A 26,168-nucleotide genomic window follows, 5' to 3' on the forward strand; every position below is an offset into this window, starting at 1 on the left:
CACTCTAAATTGCACAAATCATATATTTGATTTTACTTTTTTTGACTGCTCGTAATTGACCGAGTAACATAATGGTCTACCACAGAGTAGGTAACCTGTCGATAAAAGTTGGTAAACGAAAACGGTTTTCATATATGGATGTTCTTGGACATTTCATTTCAAAATCTGTTCATTAACACTTTATATTATCTTGAATTGTAGATATTAGCACTATCTTTATTTATGAAAACAAATTAACGATAAAATATTTATTTATTTTCAAAGTTCTTTAAAATATTGTTAATACAACATATCAATAACAAATACATCATATAAAATTCATATAAAAACATATCTCATTTACACATTATATATACAAGAGGTAATAGTAAAAATATTAAATATGCCCGTTTTCATAATGGCAAGTTCAATAGTATATTGACTGTCTGTTTTTCATATGACAATAATTATTACATGTATATTTTGATCATTTGTTATCGCAACCTTTGTTTGTAGAATTAATTGTAGAAATACAACGTTTGAGAATTTTTGTTATTTTCTCATTATGACATTGATTGACTTTGACTATGATTGTCCCTGGTGAGTTTTGTAACAGATGAACAACACCAGCTGCGTTAAAAGAAACACCTCCGATGTCATATGTTTTAGGTTAGTCGGCAATCCTCGGGCGATTCCGCTACTCTCCGAGTTGTGACGAATGTATGTTAGGTCTTACTTCCTTGGTGGTTGTTACGGCATCAACAAAGTTTATACACGTCCATTATACACGTCCATACCGATGCTATTATAGCACGTGTATGCATTTTTATTCTAAAAATGGTTCTGTAATTGTTCACGAAATATTTGAGCTTGGCATACTTTTAGAGCATTTTTGGATATAAGTAATACATTTATCTTTAAGAGTTTATTGATGAGATAACTTTCACTCACAAGCTTAACATAGATAAATTTCATTCGGGTGTGAGTGAGTCTGCCGAATTTGGAAATTGATAAACTTCTGAAAGATATCTTAGCCTTATTACTTATAATTCCAATACAATAAAAGAAAAATGGAAGAGGCCAATAGAACAACGACGCACATAATTAATCATAAACAAACAAAACAAACAAACACGAACAGAGAACACATGTATCGATAGCTATGGATAATATGATTATACTGATTCACATGCGATCCTCATCATTTCGTACTTTTAAGTGAAATCTCTTCAGTAGATTTTTCATCGATTAACATAATTGATTTACTATAAACTTCACCGTTTAACCCTGAATAAATTACTGGAGTAGCTCAAACGTCTTCAGTGTCAATTATCGTTATCGATTATTGTCTAAAAACCTGAAAAACGTGTTTCACCACATATAAATGTAGATAATATATATCCGTTTATTTTGCTTTTTCAATCTCTTCATCTGATATTGAAGCAATAACATCAAACACTTTTGTCCATGCAGTTTTATGTAACTCTGTCACTTTTCCATTCGTCTTTTCTTCAAGGAGTTCAACGAATGGAGGAACAAGCCACTGAAAAAATATATAGCAATAAATCGATATTTTCGTAATAAATTTGAATAATTTTATATGAATTATCGATACTTTTCACGTAAATCGATACGTTTGCATATAAATCGATAAATTTGAATATCAATCGATAAATTTGCATATAAATCGATAAATTTGTATAAAAATCGATAAATTTGCATATAAATCGATAAATTTGTGTAAAAATCGATAAATTTGCATATAAATCGATAGATTCTATATACAAAAGTAAATCGACAATAAAATGGTATCAAACACACAATTGGTATCAACATACATGGAAATATATTTAACCCACTTGTAATTAAATGCTAAAAACTGCTCTTTTACTGAAATATACAACAATTTACTCCATCTCTACTTTTCTGTGTAGTGTTTTGTGTGTTGTTGTTGTTCGCTTAGTCATTCTTTTAGCCATGATTGTTTAATTTTGAGTTAAAACTTTCTATGGCCCTTGGTATCTTTATCCTTTCATGTTTGATCTTTTAAAGTGTTGTGATTGTCGTTACCATTGTTGCATACTTTTATAATGTGAATTCCTGGATTTGTTTAGCATTATTTGCTTGTATTTTACAAAAGTGAAGTATTGAGTAAATGTTGAGTCACCATTTGTTTCTTAAACATTTGAGTGAACACACAATATTTTATTAAAATTTTGGATAATGATCAGTTTTAAAACAATGCTACAACGTTGTCGTTGTTTTCTTTCTGAATAAATGCAATTGCAGTTATTATTGTTCTTCAAACACACAATAAATCTTTAATACACGTTAAGAAACGAATAGAGTTTACCAAGCACTTGCACACTAAAGAGAATAGTCATTCTAGTAAAACTTCAATTGCTGACTATAAGTTTTCATTTTATTCGTTGTATGTTGCATGTTAAACGAACCGTTATGTTAACAAATTCTGTTTATTTCACAGTTAACTTAATTAAGGGACCTCTTCGTGGTTCGCGTTGAAGCCATGTAAATATTTTTAAATATCAAAAACCAGGTAATTCAAAATAAATATTAAAGTACCAGAATAAATTACATGATAAAACATTACATGTATTAATTTTATATGAACTAATACACAAAATAGGAGATAAGCTCGACGAGTCTCGCTGTTGGTCCTCTTTCTTAAGCTCGTACAAAGTATTTAAATAATTTCCAAAATTGTACATATACTCACCTTTACTTCTTTCCCGCCAACCTTTCTATCTACATGATTCCGTGCATTCTTCCGAATTAATTCTGTTAGCGTTTCAAGATCGTCTAGATGGTCAATATATGATTTTATAGCGTAGAAAACCGACAACGCATGCGCACGTAACTTTTTGTGTGCTCTCACTTCTTCAATTGACAATCCTTTGAAGTCTTTGAATTTATCTTGTGCTTCAGGAAAATGAGTAAAAAATCTGAAAAAATAAAGAAATTTGTAACTGATTATGCAACAGAACTTTTTATACCATTGTTGTAGTATTGACCGTCGCATATAAGATGATGAATTGTATGTCTAAGTGTCATTAAACGTTATGACCCCCCCCCCCCCCCCCAAAAAAAAAAAACAGCAACTAATAGTACGAAATTCTCTGACTGATGAAGTTATGTTCTAAAATTATTCCGTACCGCCTCTATCATATGATTTCCGAAACGTATTTCAATAATTGCTCTATATATTGCGGCTCTATCACGTCCATATTCTAACATACGTTTGCTTTTGTTGTACTCAAATTTCATAATAATATATAACAAGTTTTGGGTTAAGGATAGTAGTGCACCAAGTAACGATATTTCTTTCAAAACAAATCATCTTCTAGATTAAAAAGCCTATTATTGCTGTTGCGAAGTTTGCTTCGTTCGTTCGTCCTTATTCTTTTACATTGTTTTACAGTCAAAAATCATTATGTGCATGTTCTATATTTTTATCTATCGAAGTTCTTTATATCAACCAAACTAATACATATATTTTTTTGTTATAGGTAGAACGTTTTAGAGCATACGAACCAAACAAAGTCATAACATAAGAGGCCAATTTACCCGAAGAAGTAAGAGTTTAGCTAGACTTTTCTAATCAAACACCTCCTTTTCAGTGTCATTCAAAACTTTAAAAGTAAATCTGTTTTTCCAATGCATATTTCTGTAACTATAATCTAGGCACGAACAAGGTGTATTTAAATAAATGTGGTTTTTAAAATATCAGCATTGTTTATATCTATCTGTATATATTTTGATATATTGGGCTGTGGTTCAATGTGAAAAGGATTACATTACGCTAACAAAGACCTCTCTCATAAAAAAGTCTCCCGTTACTTTCTTGTGCCATTACCATCTCGATCTTTTATTATTTTTAATTCATTGTAGATCTTTTTAATTGGTGTATATCACTTTTGAAAAATTATTCTAGACAGTTAGGTCAAACCCTATGAAGATAACGAGACGGAAATATTTTATAGTTATTCAGAAATGCGATATTGGGTGTTGGTTTAATTTGGTTTTGTCAAAACATTTGTATTACATAATTATTTCTACATGGTCGGATAAGGCTCCAACACATATGCAACTAAAGGCTTACTATTACAGAAAAGGACAACTGATCAAACGAACGTACTATGATAAAACGGCGAAAAGTGTCTTACAGAACCCTCGTCTTTAAAATTAGAACGCGTTTTGCTAAAGAAGTAATTACAACAACAATGTTGATGATTGGAATGGTGATGGATGTTTTTTTTTTTTATATCCAGCGGCAAATTAAATGCATATTCAGGACAAAAACGTGTTAATGAGATATGAATACGTCAATATCAATCCAGTTGTGTATTAAACCGACTGGCTGAGTCGAGGGCTGAGTCGAATTTTTAGCGTAATTGTTCACAAGGTTGTAGTACGGGGAAAGATATGTCACCCTAACCGAACACACTATTCTGGCTCCGAGACGATCAATCTTTGCTCTTACTCGTATAATCCTATACTAAGGGGAGAAGTAGCAAATGCCAATTTTAGAGTCGTTGGTATGAACCGACAGGGGTTAGAACCTTTTAGCTCCCGCAATAGGCCTCTAGAATTTTGTGAAATGGAGACATGTAACCACTCTCATTGTCCGATTACATAAAATAAGTCAAAGTACAATTTATTCTGAAATCTTACTTTACAAAAAATTCTATTCCATTATTTTTCTTGTCACTCCAAACCAGTGCCCAAGTTTCATGAATGGCATCAACTTCTTCTTTAGTCAGAGGCGAACCGGAATCAGATCCATTTGTTGACCCGTTCTCTGTCATGTCGATCTGAAAAATAGAATTAAGTACACTTATTGCTAACAGTTATGTTTAAATTATGTTAATTTCTGTATAAGAATAAGGACTTCGTGTGTCAATAAGTTAACCGTCAATAAATGACCAAAGGTCAACGATTTCAGTAAATTCAGATCACCGTACTGACTTTAGCAATGAGAAAAACCCATACCTTTTAAAGGCCTCGAAACGAAACAATGTGAAAAAAAATCTAAATCGATAACCTAATTTATGCAGCAACAGTACACAATCGTGTCAGAGAGAAACCAATGACGACAACTTAACGCAAGTTTCTGCCATGGAAAAATGCTCTGCTCACTGGTGTGAACATGATTGTTTCATGTACATTGTATAGGAATCGAATCACCCCTAAGCTGAGATAGTTGTGTAACAACATTACATAAATCAGTGGGAAAGACATAATTATACTCATCAGAAAGGTTCCAATCAAAAACAGTCAATCAAAAACAAATAACAAAAAAACTTCAAGCCCACAGTACAGATCTTAGAGTACTCGAAGTTACTGGAAGCTAGTTGAAAGACTAATTTCACTTCTGTTCTTTTTAATGTTTATATGAAGATTTTTTAATTTATTGGATTCAAAGCATTATGATACCTTACTTCTATTATAAAGGAACACAACGAAATAGCTACAACAGTTGGCTATCTACAGGTATCAAATTAGTTAGCGTTTGGTCATTTAAAGGGATCGACTTGTACAAATGGTGATAAATCTTTAATATCAGTGTCGCTTTTGTTCCACATCTAGATATCTAATCATTTTAATGAAACCGAATTAAGCTATTTTGTGCTAATTTGATTGATTGATTGATGTTTAATGCCACGTTCAATATGACTGAGCCATTTCGTGGCGGTCAGATATAACTGGTGGAAGAAGCCGGAGAACATTTCAGATTTTTTATTTTATCTAGTTTAAATTACTTCATCAATGATTAATGAATTTTCAATGGTCTTTTTAAATGCGGGTTGAAAGCAATGTTTTCTCATAGAATAGAATGCAAGGTTATATACATAAAGAAAGAGACCTCTACAACTGTCCAATATATATATATACGAACAACGTAATATCCTATTATCATGTTGGGGTTTAAGTGTCATTTTAAGTTATTTAAAGTAATGTTATTTTAGACATCCTTTTACTAACAAAGCTAATTGAAATAATTTGAAATTCGTTTTCATCTTTATACCTCATTATCATGACATATATCAAAACGAGATCTGACATAGATAAAATCATCAAATTTGAATAAATTTTGGCATACATTTATCATTATAACTAAAGAATAGAATTCTAGTTGTAGTATATACACGTCCTAGCAATATTTTGATGAAAAAATATAAATAAAAAATGAGTTTCAATAATCAGAAAAACATTCTTATTCGATTATGAATGCTCTGTGTTGTGTGCGCTTAAAATAGTTGACGATTTTACAAGAAGTGGTCTATAATAAGTTTTTATACCTATGATATAAGAAATCTTACTTGTTGTTTGAAATAAGTTATAGACGATTACCAAAACTGACAAACCGTCAATACGTAGTAACAATATTTTTAATACGCTTTTAGATGGAACATTGGCAAGAACTTAAGCAACACAAAAATGAAAACAAGGTATTTGTACAAACAACGTTTTTCACATTTTATTAATAAAAACTCCCAATATGTTATTTTAGGAAATGCTTATAGTTTATGATTTATCGAATTAGCAGCATTTGACTTGAACACATGTTCAAGAAAAAAGTAACATCACAAAAATACTCAGAGAGGAAAATTCAAAACGAAAAGTAATAAAATGACAAAATCAAATGCTCATGGCATTAATGGACAACAACGTTTAACTGTCATATTCCTGACTTGGTACAGTCATTTTCAAATGTATATAGAAAATGGTGGATTAAACCTGGTATTAATATATTATAGCTAGATAAACCTTTCACTTGTATGACAGTCGCAGAAAATTCCAGTGTGGTATAATCTTAAAATCACTTTACAAAAACCAAACAAATATGTAACAAAAAAACTCAAAAGGGCATATAGACAAATTAAAGCACAAAAACACAAATGAAAGACAAGAATACAAAGATTTATCATAGCACAATAACATAATGACAAGATGTATAAGTACAGAGCCACGTCAAATGAATATCTCCCTTATAGTTAAATTCCAGTACACATTCATGAACTCGTACATTAAAGAAATCCTTCAAAATGTAAGAAGACCACCAGACGTGAAATATCAAATAAAGTGTGTTGACTGATGGTGTACAAGATAATTGATGGAACGATTGTACATGTATTTATAAGTGTTCCATAATTCACACACCAGTCTGTGCAGCGCACGTAGATCACAATTCTCAATTATTTTATACGAAAACAATGTGCATGCAATCTGATCATAGCTATATTTCAACCATTCCATATTTAAGAGTACATGTTAGGTAAATAATATTGAAATTCGATTTAAAAAGTCACCTGGCGTTAAGTCCAACTGTAATATATATGTATAAAGTTTAAACAAAAGATTCAAGATTTGGAAACGGCACACATGTATGTCTAAGATAGTATCTGGTATGATTTAAAGTCTTTACCGACGATCAATCAATGGGGGAAAAAATACAAAAAATACTAATAAGTATTGTAGTACAACTGTACTATAAAATGCGTATGCTAGATGATAGTACCAAAGGTATGGAATGAGCAATGTCATTGAGGAAGTATCACATTCTTTATACGTCAATTATAATGATAACAAGTTGGGTTTTATTTGTTTTATGTAAAAAGAATCCTAACAAAGGATCAAGATATTTTAAAAGTTGGTTTTATTGGAAAGTGTGAGGGTTGCTTGTGTGTATGTTTGGGTTGGGTTGGGTGGGGTTTTGGGTTGGGGTGGTTTGAACATTTACTGTTTTCTAAGTGAAGAAAACTCTTTTTTTTCATTACAAAATGATTTTTAAAAAATAAATAAATTGCAAAATCGCATTTTAAATACAATCTTTAATTAAAAAAATGGCCTTTTAAACATGCATATTTCAAGGACGGTAAAAACCTTGAATACATCAATCATTAAAACTTTCACAAATACTATCTTACATCTAGTCAAATACACATATATATAAAACAATATTACCTCAACCATGCATGTAAAATAAACAAAAGGAAAATTGAAAAAAGAAAAAGTAAAAACAATAAATTGAGACTTACCCGATTAAAAATAATCTTTTAGGTATATATACAATGTGATAGTTAATCCAAATGTACAATATTTCTCAGGTTAACTACCCTCTTATACGTATCAGTAAAACTAAATAGCCTATGGACAGGTAGCTTTGACTGTAATCTGATCGCACCGCAATGTTTGGGAGATCTTTTGTAAAGAGATACAATTTGTCAGGCACGTCAGAATAGAATGGATGTGAAGGGTTATATTCACAAGCCACCACAAATTACCCACTAAATTGCAATGAAATGTTGGTGAGAAAATTGATATATTAACATAGTATACTATATAATTATATATAGTCATACCTATCACATGTAGTATACTAAGTAGGTGAAAAAACACGTAAACATATGTTATCTGATCTTGAAAGTTAAGTCTATTATTCTCTTCTGATTTGAAATTCAATTTCACAAGAAACGCTGAATGAATGCACCTTAATTGTTGCATTTGATTGACGTTTAAGGATGAATTTGCACTCATAATTACAAGTAATCACAATGAGACCTTTAAAGGTGAATTTGCACTTATAATTACAAGTAGTCACAATGAGTCAAGTTATATTACTAGAGCGCAAAAAATGAAGAAAAAACACTCCAAAATACCATTTCTTTGGAAGTTTCTAATCTGTATGAAGCATCAGGCAAGTTTATTTGCTTAAAAACTAACAATGATGGTATGTGACCCGATAGCAGGGTACGGAAAAATCGGCACGGCTTACACAATATGGTGTTTTGAGTTACTTTTAGTATTTCTTTCCATTTATTTATCTGTTTATAGCTGATTAATCAGTAAACGGTATAGGTTTAGCACATTGTTGAAGGTCATGCGGTGACCTAACATTGCTTAATTTGAATTTATTTGTTGTTTAGAGAACCCAATTATAAATGTAATATTACCCTAAACTATCGGCATAATTTCTATAACAATAAAACTAATTAAAAATTTCGATTTTTCAAACGAACAATAAAATATGAATGCCTAGTCCAAATTTATGAAACAACGCTAAAACACGCATTGCCAAAAATAAAAGATAGTTTACGTTAGTTTATTGTCATTTTTCGATAGTTGCTCAGTATACTATGTAACCGTGTATTGTTTATGTATGAAAGATGAAATAGATCATATTGTTAGTATAGGCAGAAACTTGTTATATTTACAACTAAATTAATAACTCGGTATTCACCTGTGCATATCATTTCGCCATTAATCATAACATTATTTTAGGGTTAAAAAGGTCAAGGACATATTAAAAGACATACGAATCCACCTATGCATTTCATTTCGCCATTAAGCATATTAACATTATTTTAGAGATCCAAAGTAAAAGACGTAAGGTCTGAGCTATTATAAAGATGAAAAGATTCAGTTTGCCTAAATTCTATCAGAGGGCTAATATTTTGTTTGTTAGTTATTTCAATGCTTATTTTTAATTTTAAACATTATATAGAACAACTTTATTAACGGCAGGTATGTTAATGAAAATATCTCATCCATATATGGAAAACCCAGTACTTGAAGGTACTGAACAGAGAAGTAGGAAAATAATAAGGGCACTATGAAAATCTTAACTCGAATACAATATGTTAAACCTTGGTTAGACTAGACCTAAATCTGTCAAAATAGTTGATGAATTTTCAAAAGAAAATAATAAGGCGCAACGGAAATTATACTGAAAAGGAATAGGACAGGTGACAATATGTCCAAACACAAAAGTGAGATAGAGCATAATAAGTGTAAGAAGATCTTTTATTGAATTTTAGAAAAATGTTTTGGTTTTTTATAAGTTGTGATATTTTGCTAAGCTTCAAAGGTTAATATTTTCGGCTTTCTCAACTGTACGATGAGCTGTAATTGTTCACAACTTTGTCCTTTAGTCTATGGACACTTGTCTAATTGGCAACCATATATCTCCAAATGCTTATAGTATTTGTCTACGTTTTGAGTAATGCAATACGGGTAATACAAAAAGCATAATCATTGTTTATATCAAGTCATTCAGGCCATACAAAAATTAGTATGTGAATGTTAATTTCATCTCAACCAGTCGCCCCCCCTTACAGGACTAAACAATTGTATTTGTTGTTAATGTGTCCTCGTCCTGAAAATGCATGAACTATTTGTCTCTGGACGTATGGCAAACAACAACCATTATTCATTTATTTTTCTCAATCTCAAACAATGTGATTACATAATGCAATCGGCTGTATGTAGCACATTATGCAAATTGACATTATACACATGCCGTGAGTATATAGATATAAGAAGATGTGGTATGAGTGCTGATGAGACTACTCTCCCCATCTCCAAGTCACAATTTGTAAAAGTTAATCAATATAGGTCAAAGTACGGTCTTCAACACGGAGCCTCTGCCTACACCGAACAGAACTGCAAACTATAAAACTAGGAAAAATGCCTAGTGTAAAACCATTAAAACAGGATGTTCATACATGTTCGATATGCAATCTTTTAAAAAGATCTTGTTTGAATAGGTGTTCTTTCGATTGTCTTTTTCTCATTAGTCTTTGTTTAGTCAAACGCCTAAGTCTAAGATAAGAAACTGAAATCATGAATGTTGCTAGGACAACAATGATGACCATTACACACGTGAACAATTACTCAACCGCCATTGGCTATCTAGGGGTCGGTCAGTTATACTGATTGTATGGTAATAGTGATGGTAAATCCATTATTGATTCAACCCTGCTTTTGAAAGGAAAGAATTATTTGTATCTACACCCGCGGCAAGTTAGAGAGAAAGGATTTAAATTTTATAGCAAAACAAGAAACGTATCAAATATACGGAATAAAATTGAGAATGGATATGGGGAATGTGCCAAAGAGACAACAACCCGACCACAGAGCAGACAACAGCAGAAGGTCACCAACAGGTCTTCCATGCAACGATAAATTCCCGAACCCGGAGGAAGTCTTACTGTGTAGATTTTATTATCCAATGCTATATTAAATCTGTTAAGAAAAGTGACAATAGAAAAGAAATAATTGAAAGACAAGAAAAGTTTTCATAAAATATCACATGTTATAAAGAAAATGGTTTTATTAATGAAAACCATAGACACTCATTTTATATATTATATAAGTGACCGCCGTGGATAGAAAAATATTATATAAGTGACCGCCGTGGATAGAAAACTTGGAATTGATAGTAAATAGCAAATACACTTTATTTAAAGTAATTTATATGTATATTCAAAGTATACAGAAAAATGTTAAAATAATTGAAATTAATAGAAAAAAAAGTATTTTGAAAAAAAGGGGGAGGGTAAAAAATGTCCTGTCCCCAGTACAATGTACCTATGATTAAAATGTGTATATACTTGTTACTAAGCAATATCACGAGTTCTCAAACTACCAAAAAAAAAAATCTGTGGATATTTTGAAGTAATGGAGATTTAGTGGTAATAACGCTTTACCTAACAGTTTGTTCTAAACTACAGCTGTCCAGGTCATTGACCAAGAAACGGATTAAAGTTTAATCCTTCAAATTTCACTTCAGTTTACACAACATGTTTCATTCAATAGATTGTATTGACAGCTTATCTTTCTTCAATGAAATAGTAGATATGCGCCAATACATACAGCTATTTGTTAAATCATACTTGATAAAATTAGATATTACACTATATCTGTTATGTGTTAAATATAGTATTTGTTAAATTTATCGTCATTTTTGTTTATGCATGTATAAGTTTTCACAAGTGAATAAAGTTGTTAATGCTGACATGACTTATAACTTATTTTTTCTAAAATTCCCCTTGAAAAATATGAAATTATTAACAACTTAGATTCCAACTTACTCGGTCAAAGTTTAGTCAAATTTGCAAATGCTTGTAGAGCAAGACTTTGCTTGCTTGCTTTGTTTGTATGTTGTACAATTGTAATTGGGATAACGTCTAATTAAAATTTAAATATATATTTACAGGTTTAATTACTAGTATATTATTGTTAGAAGATGTCAATCTTAAATAAATAGCTTAATACAAACAAAGCAAGCACGCCAACCAATTTTTTACTCTGCAAGTAGTAGGAAATTATCTCTAAACGTAGAGCAACTTGGCTGTGTTCGTTTAAGGTCCCTTTGGGTATTTCTTGAAGGTCCATTTTGATTATTTTGCTTCAAACGATTCTTAGTGTATATACGTTCTTTGGTTTTCAAATATTTCAACTTGAGCGTTCTTATGAGAATAATAATCAAGAAATTTACATCGCTATCACGAAATTTATATCGTGATAATTTCATCATGTACATTGTTAGTAATTCTGCAGCAATAAATGAGTATCTCTTTGAATAAAAAATAATGTGTATGCGTCTGTTTGTTTTGTTCACACATTGCTATTAATATATTGGAATTTTATGAGACTAGCATACAAGTGAGAGGTTTAGCTAACTATAAAACCAGGTTTAATCCACCATTTTCTATATAGGACATGTCCTTCCAATCAGGAATATAACAGTTGTTATTCATTCGTTTGATGTGTTTAAGCTTTTGATTTTGCAATTTGATTAGGTAATTTCCGTTTTGGGTTTACTTCGGAGTTCAGTATTTTTGTGATTCTATTTTTTAGTGGGACGAGATTGGAACAAAGAAGATGGCAATACATCAGCTGCATTTGTCATGAGAGAAAAAATAGTTTCTATGATCTTAACAAAAAATTAACCTGTATGATTGAACATTCTATCAAAGTATGTTCATGTAACAAATGTTTGCGTGTCATACTAGTCAAACGCAGTTTTTAAATAAATTAAAGAAATGAATTGACTATCTTCAGCAACCATTAATTTTTACTAATTTAAACTGGAAACACTATCAATTGCAGCGTGAACAATTATAAAAATGGCTAATGTCAAGGGTTCTAACCTTTCAGGCGAAGTCATAAGTTGACTTTTGATAAATTTTAAGTTCTCTTTTTACGTTATAACGTATTGCTACATCGCATTGAAAGTTCCGGGTGGAGGCAAATCCAGATAACGCTTCGAAAGCACGAAAGTAATAAGGTGTTATTTTCATAAGCTTATACAATTATTACATTCTTACTTGTCCGTTTATCATTCGCTACATGTCCTCTGCGATTTACAATTATCCTTTGTAACAGAAAAAAATGTTAAAAAAGCTACAACCGAGAAATCATGATACAACAATAAAGCTAGTATACTTATTACGAATAACAAATCATTCGCTAAAAGTCCTCTGTGATTTACAATGTTGCTTTGTTACAGAAAAGAAATGTTAAAAACGATACAACTAAGCAATCATGATACAATAATAAAGCTAGACTAAGTTCCTATTACGAATAACAAATCATTTGTGAATTACAATGCTGCTTTATTACAGAAAAAAGTAAAACAAAAGATACAACCGAGCAATCATAATCCGAAAATAATGATAGTATACTTATTACGAATATCAAATCTAAAATGTATTATCACCTACCTGTCTTGTCGTTCACAGATTTACCAGGTGGTTCGGTTTATGAGTAATTCGGTTTGTAGATTTTTGTCGAATACACATCACACGCTTCATAAAATAGATTATATCTTCGTTTTATCACCCTTAATGAAATAATTCACTGCGTATAATACAATGGGTTATCACAATTGATAAACTTGTATACACTTTAACCCTCCAAAGAGGCCACTGACATTAATAACACTTATTAAATTGCTGGCTATTTCATGTTAAATTAGTTAACTTACTATCATTGCTTTCTAATCTCTTCAATTATTTTGCATAATCAAAATCTGGTTAGTTTTTCTTTCGAAATTAAGTGACAATTTTCATGATAATTCTTGCATATTAATCTATCATTTTTTTAATATTAAGTGACAATTTTCTTAATAATTCTTGCCTACTAATGAGTTTTATGGGTAACGTAATTACAAAGTAAGATATAAAACTGCTTCAAAAGTGAAAAACCTATCAAAATCAGGAAATTGAAATCTGTCACTTAATTTTCTCCGTAGAGAGTCTCTTGAAGTAAGGAGGTCATTTAAAATTGTGCTACAATGTATAGTAAATCTTGAAATTTAATAGTCAATTGTTCAAGGCATAATTCAAAGCTAAAAATCATTTATCGAGACATTCTTATAGAATAAACAAACTTCAAAGCCTATAACTACAGCCAGCCATCAACCTAAAATCGTAAAAAAGACACTGTAAATATTGAAAACGAAGACCATCAACACTTTCCATAAATGATAAAAAATACACTTTGTGAATATATAAATACATTTACCAGCTATCGTCATTAGCATACTAAGAACATATACTCTGTGAATACATAAAATAAAGTCTACAGAATACCAACCATCACCACTATACCGCGCGTATAAATACAATGTGTAAAGATATAAACACATCAACCATCAGCACTTTACCGTGTAAAGACAGTGTGCGAATATTATATAGATCGTCATCTCTTTAACAAGAAAGAGAGGTGAAAAGTACATGCCAAAGGGACATTCAAACTCATCAGTCGAAAATAAACTATCAGCGCCATGACTAAACAATAAAAAAAAAATCAACAGGCTAATAAAAGTACACTAAACACGTCATAGAAATCTAAAGACTGAGCACCAAAACCCCACCAAAACTTGGGGTGAGCTCAGATGCTCCGGAAGGGTGAGCAGATCCTGCTCCACATGTGGCACCCGTCGTGTTGCCCATGTTAGTACAAACCCGGCAATACATTGAAAGTCTTATTCAGAAGGGAACATTCGAGAAAAGAGGACGGGATTGCTGTTACGACATTAGGAAAATATCCGCCATCATCTGTGAAACGGATATTCCATAACGGTCAACTAACTCTTGATGGCATCCTCAAAATTTACGAGGAGAACATTATCAATACAGCGGAAAGTTTCTTTCTTCCTAAGAATTCCACGTCTGAAAGCAGCCTCATATGAATAAAAGAACAAATCGGCAAGAAAAGGGGCACACTAGGTTCTAATTAAAATGCCGCTTGTTTATTCACTACCCTAATAAGGTACTCTTGAGATATGTACATCACGGACTACAATACAGTTGCCATCAACTGTAAAGATACTGTATAAATCTGTATCAAAAAACAAAAATTCTGAATTTTCAGCTATCTGCACCCTACCGTTTAAAGATCCAAGCATGTGTATGGTATGAAAAGAAACAAAGTGCCCAACATGTATTTGATTTGTTATTGTCAAGCTAGAGAGTCAACCTGGGACCTTCACTGCTTTATCTTTTTATATTTGACAAATTACAGCACCATGCAGACTAGTTTAGTTCTCTATACATGCATGTAGTATTTGTCACTGGACGTAAACATAACAAAATTTATCAACAATATTTATTCTCCTTGTTCAACATATACCGATTGGTCAAAGTGCGATTCGAGTGTTACTATAACATATGAGTAATTCGGTCGGTGAATTTTGTCTAATACACATCACACGCTTAATAGAATAGATTAAATCTACGTTTTATCACCCTCAATGATATAATTCACTAGGTTTAATACAATGGTTATCACAATTGATAAAATTGTATACACTCTATCCCAATTTGCCCTGTGACAATAATAGCACTTATTAAATTGCTGGTCATTTCGCGTCGAATGAGCTTAAAATGTTTACTTATATCTATGCTCATTTATTTTGCATAAACAAAATCTGAATTGAATTTTCACGGAAATATATATAGGCTGCTTTTTTTTTTTATTTACGACATATGTACATAAATATTGTAACACACTTGTTTCAGTGATGAAAAGGACGAATGAGTGTAATTTAAGAAAAAAACATTTGAGACACCATGTCGATATCAATATACTTCGATGAAAATGGAAGGCAGCAGATTTATTAAAAGATCAACGATTATTATAGCATGATAACATCTAAAATGCTTAATTATATCTCATTCAAATCATAATTTGATTGTCAAATATTATTTTTGCTATTGATATGTATTTCATATTTCAAAATCTGTAAATGTCACCTGTTTTGTCGATATATATCTGGAAAAAAGTATCTGGCGCATGCAACCATTTGTTTACGAGACAAACATGATTGCACTAAAAAAAATTATATAATTTGACGATAAATCCGTTTTAAATTAGATAAATATACGTCGATTATAACAAACAATGGCGTTTTTACTTTTTCCTTAAATCATGAAAATTTGATAAAGGAATATTAAAAAAAATCGACCCCACATATGTCTGAAAGCAAATGGATTTATATTTTTGTTACATTTTTGAAATTCCCAGATGGAAAAAAACTTGTATGGAAATTTTCGTTAAAAAAATAACCGTGGGATCAACACGTCTGTATCGTATGCCCTTAACTGTTATGTTTGTTAGACTCGCTGTCTATCAGCGTATATGAAACACACAACATGATGCCACCAGATAACAGCAATTAGGTATTTAGTTAGACCAATTTACAGATAAATAACTATTAAAGTTATGATTGAACAATCAATGAAATTGGTTTACATACCGTTACGAGAGTACCTAATCAGATATATTGACCTAGGTCATGTATATATTGGAAAAACGTCCAAAAAAAAATGTTATGTAAAAAACCCATAACGTAAAAAGAAATTTACAAACACTATTCTAAGAACGGTTGGACGGTTTGGAGATGGTGCAGAAACTTGTGTATTTAGATATAAGAAGACATGGTATGAGTGTCAATGGACAACTCTCCATCTTAGTCACAATTAGTAAAAGTAGTTTTAACTTTATAGGACAAAGTACGGTCTTTTACACGGAGCCTTCAAATTGTCTTACACCGAACAGCAAGTTATAAAGGACCCCCCCCCAAAAAAAAAAATAAATAAAAAAAAAATACTAGTGTTAAACCATTCAAACAGGAAAACCAACAGTCTAATTTATATTTTAAAACGAGAACCACTAATGAACCACATCAACAAACGACAACCACTGAACGTCAGGTTGTTTACAATTATATGTGAACCGTCTCTTGCTTTTAATCATTTGGATTGTTGTTTCATTGACTGATATCCTACATTTGTACTTCTCCAACAATTCAATTATCAAATATTATTTGGTTTTCATGGTTTTGCTGTTTCATTGATGTACACCTGCATTTACTTTATCATACCCTGCATCTCAATTCATCAGTTTCTTCATTTAGTCTTTTTTTTTTTGTGTCTTTGAGGCATCGAAGTATACCCTTCATCTCCTTAAGTCATTTTTTTCAGATATCTCTGGTGTTTTTAGTTTTGTTGAATTGATGCATACCGCATCTCCTTTATTTCAATCATTAAATGTATGTCTTTTGGTTTTAAGTGTTGCTGGGTTGCTGTTTCGTCGATGTATACCCTACACCTCCTCAAATGCAATCCTTATATAAGATATAATTAGGAATGGAATCGGGAATGTGTCAAACAAACAACCATCCGACTCAAAAGCAGAAAACAACAAAAGGCCAGCAATGGGTCTTCAACACAGCGAGAAATCTCGAATCGACAGGCATGTATATTTGTGATGTTTTTTTTTTGTCTCTCGGTTGTTGTCTCATCAAGGAGTTGTATATTTTAAATATACAATTCCTTTGTCTCATTGATGTATATCCCCAATCTCCAGATGAACTTATGGTTTTTGTATCGTTTGTTTGCTTTATCAATTAATTGCAGTATCATACCCCACATCTGTTATTTACATTATCATCAGTAGACACAGGAGCTCCCCTGCTGCTAAATAAACGCAAAGAGATCATATGTGGTATGATTGCCAATGAAACAAATGGCCACCAGAGACCAAAATTGAAGAAGATGTAGATGTACCAGCTAGTTTATGTTTTAGGTGCACTCGGAATTGTATACCGGTTTTAGGTTGCTCAGTGTAATGACCTAGTTAATGGATAAATATTTAATCCTCTTCATTGTTCTTACTTGAATTCGAGATAACGTACTTCGTGTTGTGGGTTATTTTCACTGTTTATCTTTCATTAATGTAATATCAGACAAAACTACCGTTTGTGTTATCGTATTGATAAAAATCATTTGACTTAACCTTAAATGGTATACATTTATAGAACCACTTTTCGGACCCTGTCCGAAACTAGTACATTTTTCAAACAAAATAGTTTCATAGCAAAACTTTGAAATATTTGAATGATTTTGATATGAAATGAAAGCTTCAGAACCTATGATCAATTTTGCATCTTTGTTGAAAGTTTGTTTTGATGAGAAAACTTGAGTAAGATAATAAAATAGTACGGCACATTTTGCCTGTTTAACCGTTCAGAAGTAGGAACCTACATGTATATTTGTATTCGCAAAACGTCCAGGAACCAGTGCGCTCTTACATACAATTTGATAATGAATAATTAAAAACACGCGCAAACTACGGTATTATTGTTCTGATATAAAATGACTGTCACTTTATGTAAATTAGGACAAAATCACCATGTATGTTGGAAATTGAAGAATTTAACATAGAAAGCAAGGGGTTGTATTATTATCTTAAATTGCATGTCATTGACAAAAACACCGTTTCATTTTTGTTGAATATATGGATAATTCACCTGTTCAAACTGTTATAAAATATCAAATCTTTTATGCAATCATAGTCTACAGGTGTTGAAGTTCTACATTATTGATTAGGTGTTCCTGAAATATGCATTATCACAGTCAAGATAAAGATGTATCAAATTAGATCAAATATGATATGACTGACTGCTTGTTGTAGTGATATAACTAGTTATTTTTAGGGGGAGTTGAATATGTTGGTTCTTAAATTTTTTGTTAAATATAAAAAAAAGATATGGTATGATTGCCAATGAGACAACTTAGTATCCACAAAAGACCCAAATGACACAGACATTAACAACTATAGGTCACCGTACGGCCTTCAACAATGAGCAAAGCCCATACCGCATAGTCAGCTGTAATAGGCCCCGATAAGACAATGTAAAACAATTCAAACGAGAAAACTAACGGCCTTATTTATGTAAAAAAATGAACGAAAAACAAATATGTAACACATAAACAAAAGACAACCACTGAATTACAGGCTCCTGAACGCTTTGGATTTTCTTCACTCTTTCTCATACGAAATACGTTTGCAAAGCTGTCAGATTTATATAGGCTAAAGTATATCATTTGGACTGATATATAATGTTAACATTAATAAAAATGATTGGTTCCGCACCTGCTGGACTTGCAGTTTCTAATGATACACTAATCACCCTCAGTGTTAAATTTTTAACATTTCATTTTCCCCAAGTATCAATAAGTTAACATGGATGTTATCCAAATTTACGGGTTCCATTAACAACATTACAGAAAAAAATAGGATCGATACTACATAGTTTAACAGTTAAAATACATATTTTACTTTCTTTGAAATCCAAAACGGCATTACATATTTGTTTTACAGCGTTTAATGTTTTCTTATTTCATTTAATTTGGTTTGAAATAACAAAAGCTATATAGTTCATGGTGATTAACAATTAAAGACAACTACATGGACCATTTTGTTTTTGTTCTAACATATACAAAATGTCATTGTGTGATGGATTGAATTGTCTTATTTTGTTTTATGAACTCCACATGTTTAATACTCTATCTGTTTGAGCGGATGTTCTTTTGGTGCTAATTCAAATTAGCAACATTGTGGTATTTTAAAAACAAATAATTTGACAAGCGTAGTTTTTTTTCTAACACATCCCGTTTATAAATAAAAGGCGAGACAAGAAAATGAAGGAACAACAGACAACAGAGGAAGAAGACATGGCAAATTCTATATCTGTAATAACATGCTATTGAAATTAAATGCCTTGATAATATTTTATAATAAAAAAAAAAATGAAGAGGATTTCAGTTATACTATAAAATGACATTGTACGGCCTTTAACAATGAGCCAAAAACATATTGTATTATAAAGTAAATTATGTGATCATTAAAAGTAAACTTTCCTTGGTTCTGTTTGTACTAAATAAAAAAATTTAATGAGATGATCTATCGAACCAGTGAAATTAACAAACAAACAAAAAACAACACAAAAAAAAAAACATTTTTATTAATCAAACGAATGTCTAGAGATCAGATACAGTTATTTTCAGACAACGCCTCTAAAATTCAAATAGTATTTTTAGACGCAGTGTGTTTATTCTTATCAGTATCACCTACCTGCCTTTTGGTAGTCCTGCTTTTCAAATGTAATACATAATAGTAGATCGTAAGTCTTCAATTCACATAATACGTCTTAATAAATAGTTTAAATCCACACTTTATCTCAATAAATAGTTAAAATCCACCCTTTATCACCTTATTATGAAAAAGTTAACACCTGCCGAAAGTAGCTTCCCTTTGTTACAACTTGTTAAATATGTACTTTAACCGATTACAATTCTATTGAGCAATAACACTGAAATGGCTGGTCATTTCAAGTTTAATTAGGTTGAAGTGTTTATTTTAAAGACATTTTATTATGTGAAATTAAAATGTTGTTCGATTTTTTCCCATTATCATATTTGTATTAGACAAAGATTCTTGAAACAATCTATTATAATGACCATGTACAAATGTAGTTGGCTTTTCGACAAATCGATTAATTTCTTTCGACCAATATAGCTACGTTCTATGTTGTTGTTTTTCTTCTAAATCGGGTCGAATTATTGAAGATAGTTTTTTTTTGCATCCGTCTAAAAATTGCCTAATAATAATTTTTGTCGTTTCAACATTTTTTTCCTTTGGCGTACTTTGTGTAGTGCCACAAGTGTATCATAGAACTTTGGTATACTCTTCATGGTTCCATTAGTGTATTTGCAAACTCAAGTTATACATCCTTGTCCTTATTTTTGGTGAAGTTTGAACTTGTCTCATAAGATTTAACATTAACAGTAAAATGGACTTTTAATAATAATGACAACGTCTTATCTACCCCTACAAGTTTTTATTTATTCTTTTAATTACCTTTAAAGGAAGAGACCGATTTCATCGAGTCGTAACTCATTTGAAACTATACAAAGTCGGAAATATTCTTGATATGAAGTGTTTTCACTTCCTAAATTTGTCTATGAAATAATCTCTTTTTCATAGAAAACTCCGTTTTTTGAGAATATTCAAATTCGGAGACCATTATCGACCCGTGTCTTATACGCTTTCGCGCATGCTCAGTCGACATACTGATCGCGAATATTAAAAATCTTATGGGTTCAACGCTTTCCCAAATTGTACCGCGATTTCGAGGGCAAAGCCATCTTCTACTATTTTCTACATTTAGCCGTATGCTTCCAGTATCGTGTACATTGATTTTATTTTTAGCTGTTTAATTTTATTTAATCACGTTTATCCTATTACTATTTCCATTTCCTTTGATGTATCATTAGTATATATCATTTTAAATATAATTTAATAATGACCGGATTGTGTTAGCCATTAATACATCCAGGATATACGACTACTAATTGGTGTACATACCACTACTTCATAAAATTCCATTCAGAGGTCATTTCTATTTGAAGGCCATAACGACTTGAATGCGCTTTTTGTCACGTATTCGTATGATAATTTATGACAAAACAATAAAACAAATAAAAAAAAAGACATTTTTGGACGTTATGACGACACGGCTTTACTTTTAAAATAACTCTTAAAATCATCAGTTACTGTACGTTTGTGTCAACCATTTCCATAAATATATTCTAAGCTTCTATGTTACATACTAGATTATTTCTAATCTGTTTCAAATAAATGCTTTAAATACATTGAAGAAACTGGACTTTTACAAACGCATCACTGATTTAAAGAGTTATCTCCCTGAACCAACATCTACCTCCTTAAACACGTTATAGACAGCTAAACTATTAATTATAAAAAGAAAAACCGAATAACAAGTACGGTGACACCATTTATTCTTTATATTTTCTTAAAACATATTATAAAATCTATCTTCACTCAATTTATTTCAAAAATTCTATCTCATAGATTTCTTTTTATGCACACAAATGTGTTTTTACATGAAAAATCTAAGCATGTTTAGGCAATTTTCAACGTCTAATAGCTTAAAAAAATAGCACGGTGACCCATACTTTTTTATTATATTTTGAAAAAAAGCATAGGAACATCTTCATTTTGGTAAAGTTTAAGAAAATTCTATCTAAAACATAATTATACACCGATGATTCACCTTAAACATTTTTCAAACCGTTTTCAAACATGATACTTATGTTCCAGTTTACGATTAAAGTTACAATCATTATGATACTGATTATGCTTTAATATGCAAATTACAATAACAAGAGCAATATTATTTGTCAAGTTTTACGATGATCGGGAAAAAATACGTTATGAAAGACACGAAACTCCGATCTCTTTTGCACGTAAAATGTAACGTTGAACATAACGTTTTTGCGTGAAATTGGGATAATTAAGGGCTATAATCTGCTCATTAATCAATGGCCAATTTTTTGTAAAAATAATAATTTTAGGGGCAAAACTATATTAAGAGCAAACCGACAATTATAGTCATGTTGACATATTTATGGATCTTCTCCCGCTGATAGTTTTCGCTTTTAAAGTTTTTTTGTTTTTTTAAATCTAATACAGTTTTCAAGATGAATAGACAAAACATGCTACAGTCTATTGCGTTGAGTGTGTTGGTAAACGGTAATATATTTGGTTAGTTTCCTTGTTAGCCGAACCGTGAAGTCATTATTAGGTTAGGTAAACTACCCTCCTTCAAGAGTAGACTAGTCCGACAGATACTAGTAACCAAATTATCTGTCTGTAGGACTAGACTACTTCGAAAGGATGATAATAATTATATACCTAGCCTTTTTATCATCTAAGGAAGTTCTTCAGGTAACATAGCACTCGAATCATCAATATTTGACTGGGAAGAAAAAAAATCGATTAAATTCATTTGCCTTTTCAGTTTCATCAAATATTAAGTTGTTAAAAACCATTAATGAAGGTACACTTGCTTCGTTTGTTTTTAATCCGGATATTTGTTTAACCGTTTTCCACCAATAAGTAGTGGACGGGTTACTGTTCATGATTTTTTTAAATAAATTGTTGTTATAATCATCCTTTGATTTTCTTATTAAACTGGTAACTTCATTTCGTATTTTCTTAAATTTTGACCAATCCGATGGGTTATTATATTTTTTAGCCTTTCTGTGGATTTTATTTTTTTCCTTATCTTTTTTTTAACATCATTTATTAACCATGGAGGATCATTTTTACGAACAGTTATCATTTTATTTGGAATACATTTTTTAGCAGCTTCTATGATAGATTTTGTTATTTCGGTTGTAAATTGTTCAACGTTATTTAAGTTTATTACGGAATCCCATTTTTTTTCAGATAAAATGTTACGATATCTGTCATAATCTCCTCGATCATATAGCCAAATTTTCCGCTTAAAAGTTTTTTGACGACATTTTGGAAAGTTCAAAAGACTAATTATAGGGCAGTGAAAGCGTATTTTGTCTAAAAAAAGGTGGCCCGACTCCACAGTAAGTTATTATGTGAGCATCGTTTGTTATAAAAAGGTCTAACAACGATGGCGACGATTCAGTAAAATGAGTAGGTTCATCTATCATTTGAGTTAGACTAAATTGGCGTAACAAAGGTGTAATTTTTTAATTAACAGGGGCTAGTTGGCTATCATTAAAATCGCCTGTGGCCATTATGTAATTAATAGTATTATCATTAGACGCCTTATCAAGAGAATATTAATTTTTTTCCCAGATATCTGGTCCACTATTAGGAGGTGTATAAAAGATTCCGAGCATAGCCTTTCTATCTTTAAATTTAATTTCTAACCATATTGCTTCCAAGCTTTCGCTTTCGAGGTCAATTCGACGTTGAACGTGTATATTATTTTTTACATAAACAATTATCCCCCCTCCAACCTTGTGTGGACCTCTGTCACGACGCAAGAGGGAGACTTAACTGTATCTGTTGCATCCTTTATCTCTAGTTCGATAGTATAGATGCGTTCAACAAGTATGTACTATTTTATTAATTATCTCTGTGCTGAGTGTTCTTTCGTTTGTTTGTACTGTTGTTCCTGTCAAACTTTATGCGGTATTTTCAACATTGCCAGATAAGCGGGAGGTTTGGCTAGCCATAAAACCAGTATGTCGGGGTTTGTTTTTGTTGTTTCGTTGTTTTTCTCTTAAATACGATTTATAAAAAAGAACATGTGATATAATTGCCAATGAGACAACTCTCCACAAGAGCCAAAATGACACAGAAATAAACAAATATAGGTCACCGTACGGCCTTCAACAATGAGCAAATCCAATACCGCATAGTCAGTTATAAAAGGCACCGAAATGACAAATGTAAACTAATTCAAACGAGAAAACTAACGGCCTAATGTAACACATCAACAAACGACAACAACTGAGTTACAGGCTCCTGACTTGGGACAGGCACACACATACATATATCGTTCTTTCGGTTTTAGTTTGTAACATGGATTTGTTTTCGCCTAAGCGATGTATGACTATCGAACAGCGATATACTACTGTTGCCTTTATGTATCGTTTATGCTGCTAAATGTTTCGGTGGATCTTTTATGAAATGTCTAGATAATAGGCAAGCTGAATTTCAACTTATCCATTGTTCTATTTTAGCTATGTCAACCATGTTTATCGGTAGCCGGGGAATCGAACCCCTTTAAAACTAGAAGTCATATCTGATATTCTTCCTCAGTCATAATAACCTTCCATCATTACCGAACTGACCAAGAAATAACACGACGGGTGCCGTATACGGTGCAGGAAATGCTTATCCTTCCGGAGCACCTGATTTCACTCCCGGTTTTTAGTGGAGTTCGTGTTGTTTCTTATTTATTATTCATAACTGTTGATGTAAATGTCCTTTGGTTTTGTGAGTCTTTGTTTACTCCTTGGTTTTGATTGTAATTGTCCTAATGATGATTGAGGCCAAGTAGTTTCAGAAGAGATGATCTTTGTAAAATTAAACAGATGATAGAAGACTGCGAATGACGACAGATGCCAAAATTATGGGAAAAGATCACATGACCCGAAAAAATGAGCAAATGAGCTGTGATATGACTACCGATGAGTCAACTATTCATAAAATGAAGTGGATGTTAGCAATTGTAGGCAACAGTTATGGCTTTCAACAATGAGGAAAACCTATACCTTAAACTTGGTTATACATGGTCTCGACATGAAAAATATGAAATGATTGAATTGAGAAAACTAACGGCCTTATTTATAAAAAAAAACAATTTGCGAAAAAGAAATATGACACTCATGAATAAACGACAACTACTGAACTACAGTTCTGACTTGGGACGGGCAAAAGATCAAAGATCTAAAAAAAAAAAACCGGTAAAAAATGTCAATTTAGGCAAATGGTGAATCACTCCTGTAATCCAACAATTTCGGCAAAAATTTAATTTATTTGCAAATCTTGCCAGCTTAACTATTCAAAGTGTCTATGTATCTTTTAAAGTTGTCAAGAAAGTCAAAACATAAAATATTGACAAAAATTGGTGAAATTCGTCTTTTAAAGGGCAATAATTCCTCTGACATTGCCGAATACGTCCCTGCCATATTCACTCCATTCATAGCAGTTGACAAGATGGTTGAACAAACTTGCATTTTTACCCTTATGCTCAATTTTAAGCACTGTCGACGAAGTTGATTGGCAAGTAGGGTCGGAAGGGGACGATAAATGACTGACCCATGTTAAGAGAGAGCCATTTCTCTTGTGCATAAAAGACACCCTTGTAGATTTCTAAAAAGAGCAGGTTAATGCCGCTACAAGGCAGCACTCTCACCCGCAACTTGTTTCCCTATCCACTATAAATGAATATGTTCAAAGTGAGTAGGGTCATCGGACACATTTGTTAAACTAGATACCATAGTGATGATTGTGCGTAAGTTTGGTTAAATATGGCCCAGTATTACAGAGAAGATTTTTGTTAAAGTTAACGTAGAAGTTCGACGAACGCGATATGGTACACAAAGCTCACTTTGCATTTATGTCAGGTGAGCTAAAATCAGTTTAAAGAAGATAAAATCATCAGATCGACACAAAGCTGAAAAAACACAGACCGGAGGTGGCAGGAAATGTATACATCCCTCACAACAAAAATGACA

General features: G+C 31.6%; 1 protein-coding gene across 2 annotated transcripts; it reads right to left on the reverse strand.

The window, feature by feature from the left end:
* Positions 1-233: 233 nt before the first annotated feature.
* On the reverse strand, positions 234-13,629 carry LOC139499972 (globin-like). Of its 2 annotated transcripts, none has more exons than XM_071288643.1 (4): positions 13,509-13,629; positions 4,672-4,811; positions 2,717-2,942; positions 234-1,522 (listed from the first exon to the last, which is right to left on the reverse strand). In XM_071288643.1, the coding sequence occupies exons 2-4, from the start codon at positions 4,803-4,805 to the stop codon at positions 1,385-1,387; spliced, it is 498 nt and encodes a 165-aa protein (XP_071144744.1). In that variant the 5' UTR covers positions 4,806-4,811; positions 13,509-13,629; the 3' UTR covers positions 234-1,384. The 2 variants fall into 2 exon arrangements, with proteins under 2 accessions (XP_071144744.1, XP_071144743.1); XM_071288642.1 differs by lacking the exon at positions 13,509-13,629 and adding an exon at positions 8,040-8,350.
* Positions 13,630-26,168: the final 12,539 nt, after the last annotated feature.

Source organism: Mytilus edulis, chromosome 13 (assembly GCF_963676685.1).
Source record: "Mytilus edulis chromosome 13, xbMytEdul2.2, whole genome shotgun sequence".
NCBI classification, from domain to species: domain Eukaryota; kingdom Metazoa; phylum Mollusca; class Bivalvia; order Mytilida; family Mytilidae; genus Mytilus; species Mytilus edulis.

Coding starts and splice junctions, on each gene's coding strand:
- LOC139499972 (XM_071288643.1), bottom strand. CDS start 4,805: ATGACAGAGAACGGGTCAACAAATGGATCTGATTCCGGTTCGCCTCTG. Junction 2,943..4,671: donor GGAATAGAATTTTTTGTAAA/GTAAGATTTCAG, acceptor TTATTTTTTCAG/ATTTTTTACTCATTTTCCTG. Junction 1,523..2,716: donor TTGGCGGGAAAGAAGTAAAG/GTGAGTATATGT, acceptor ATATTTTTTCAG/TGGCTTGTTCCTCCATTCGT.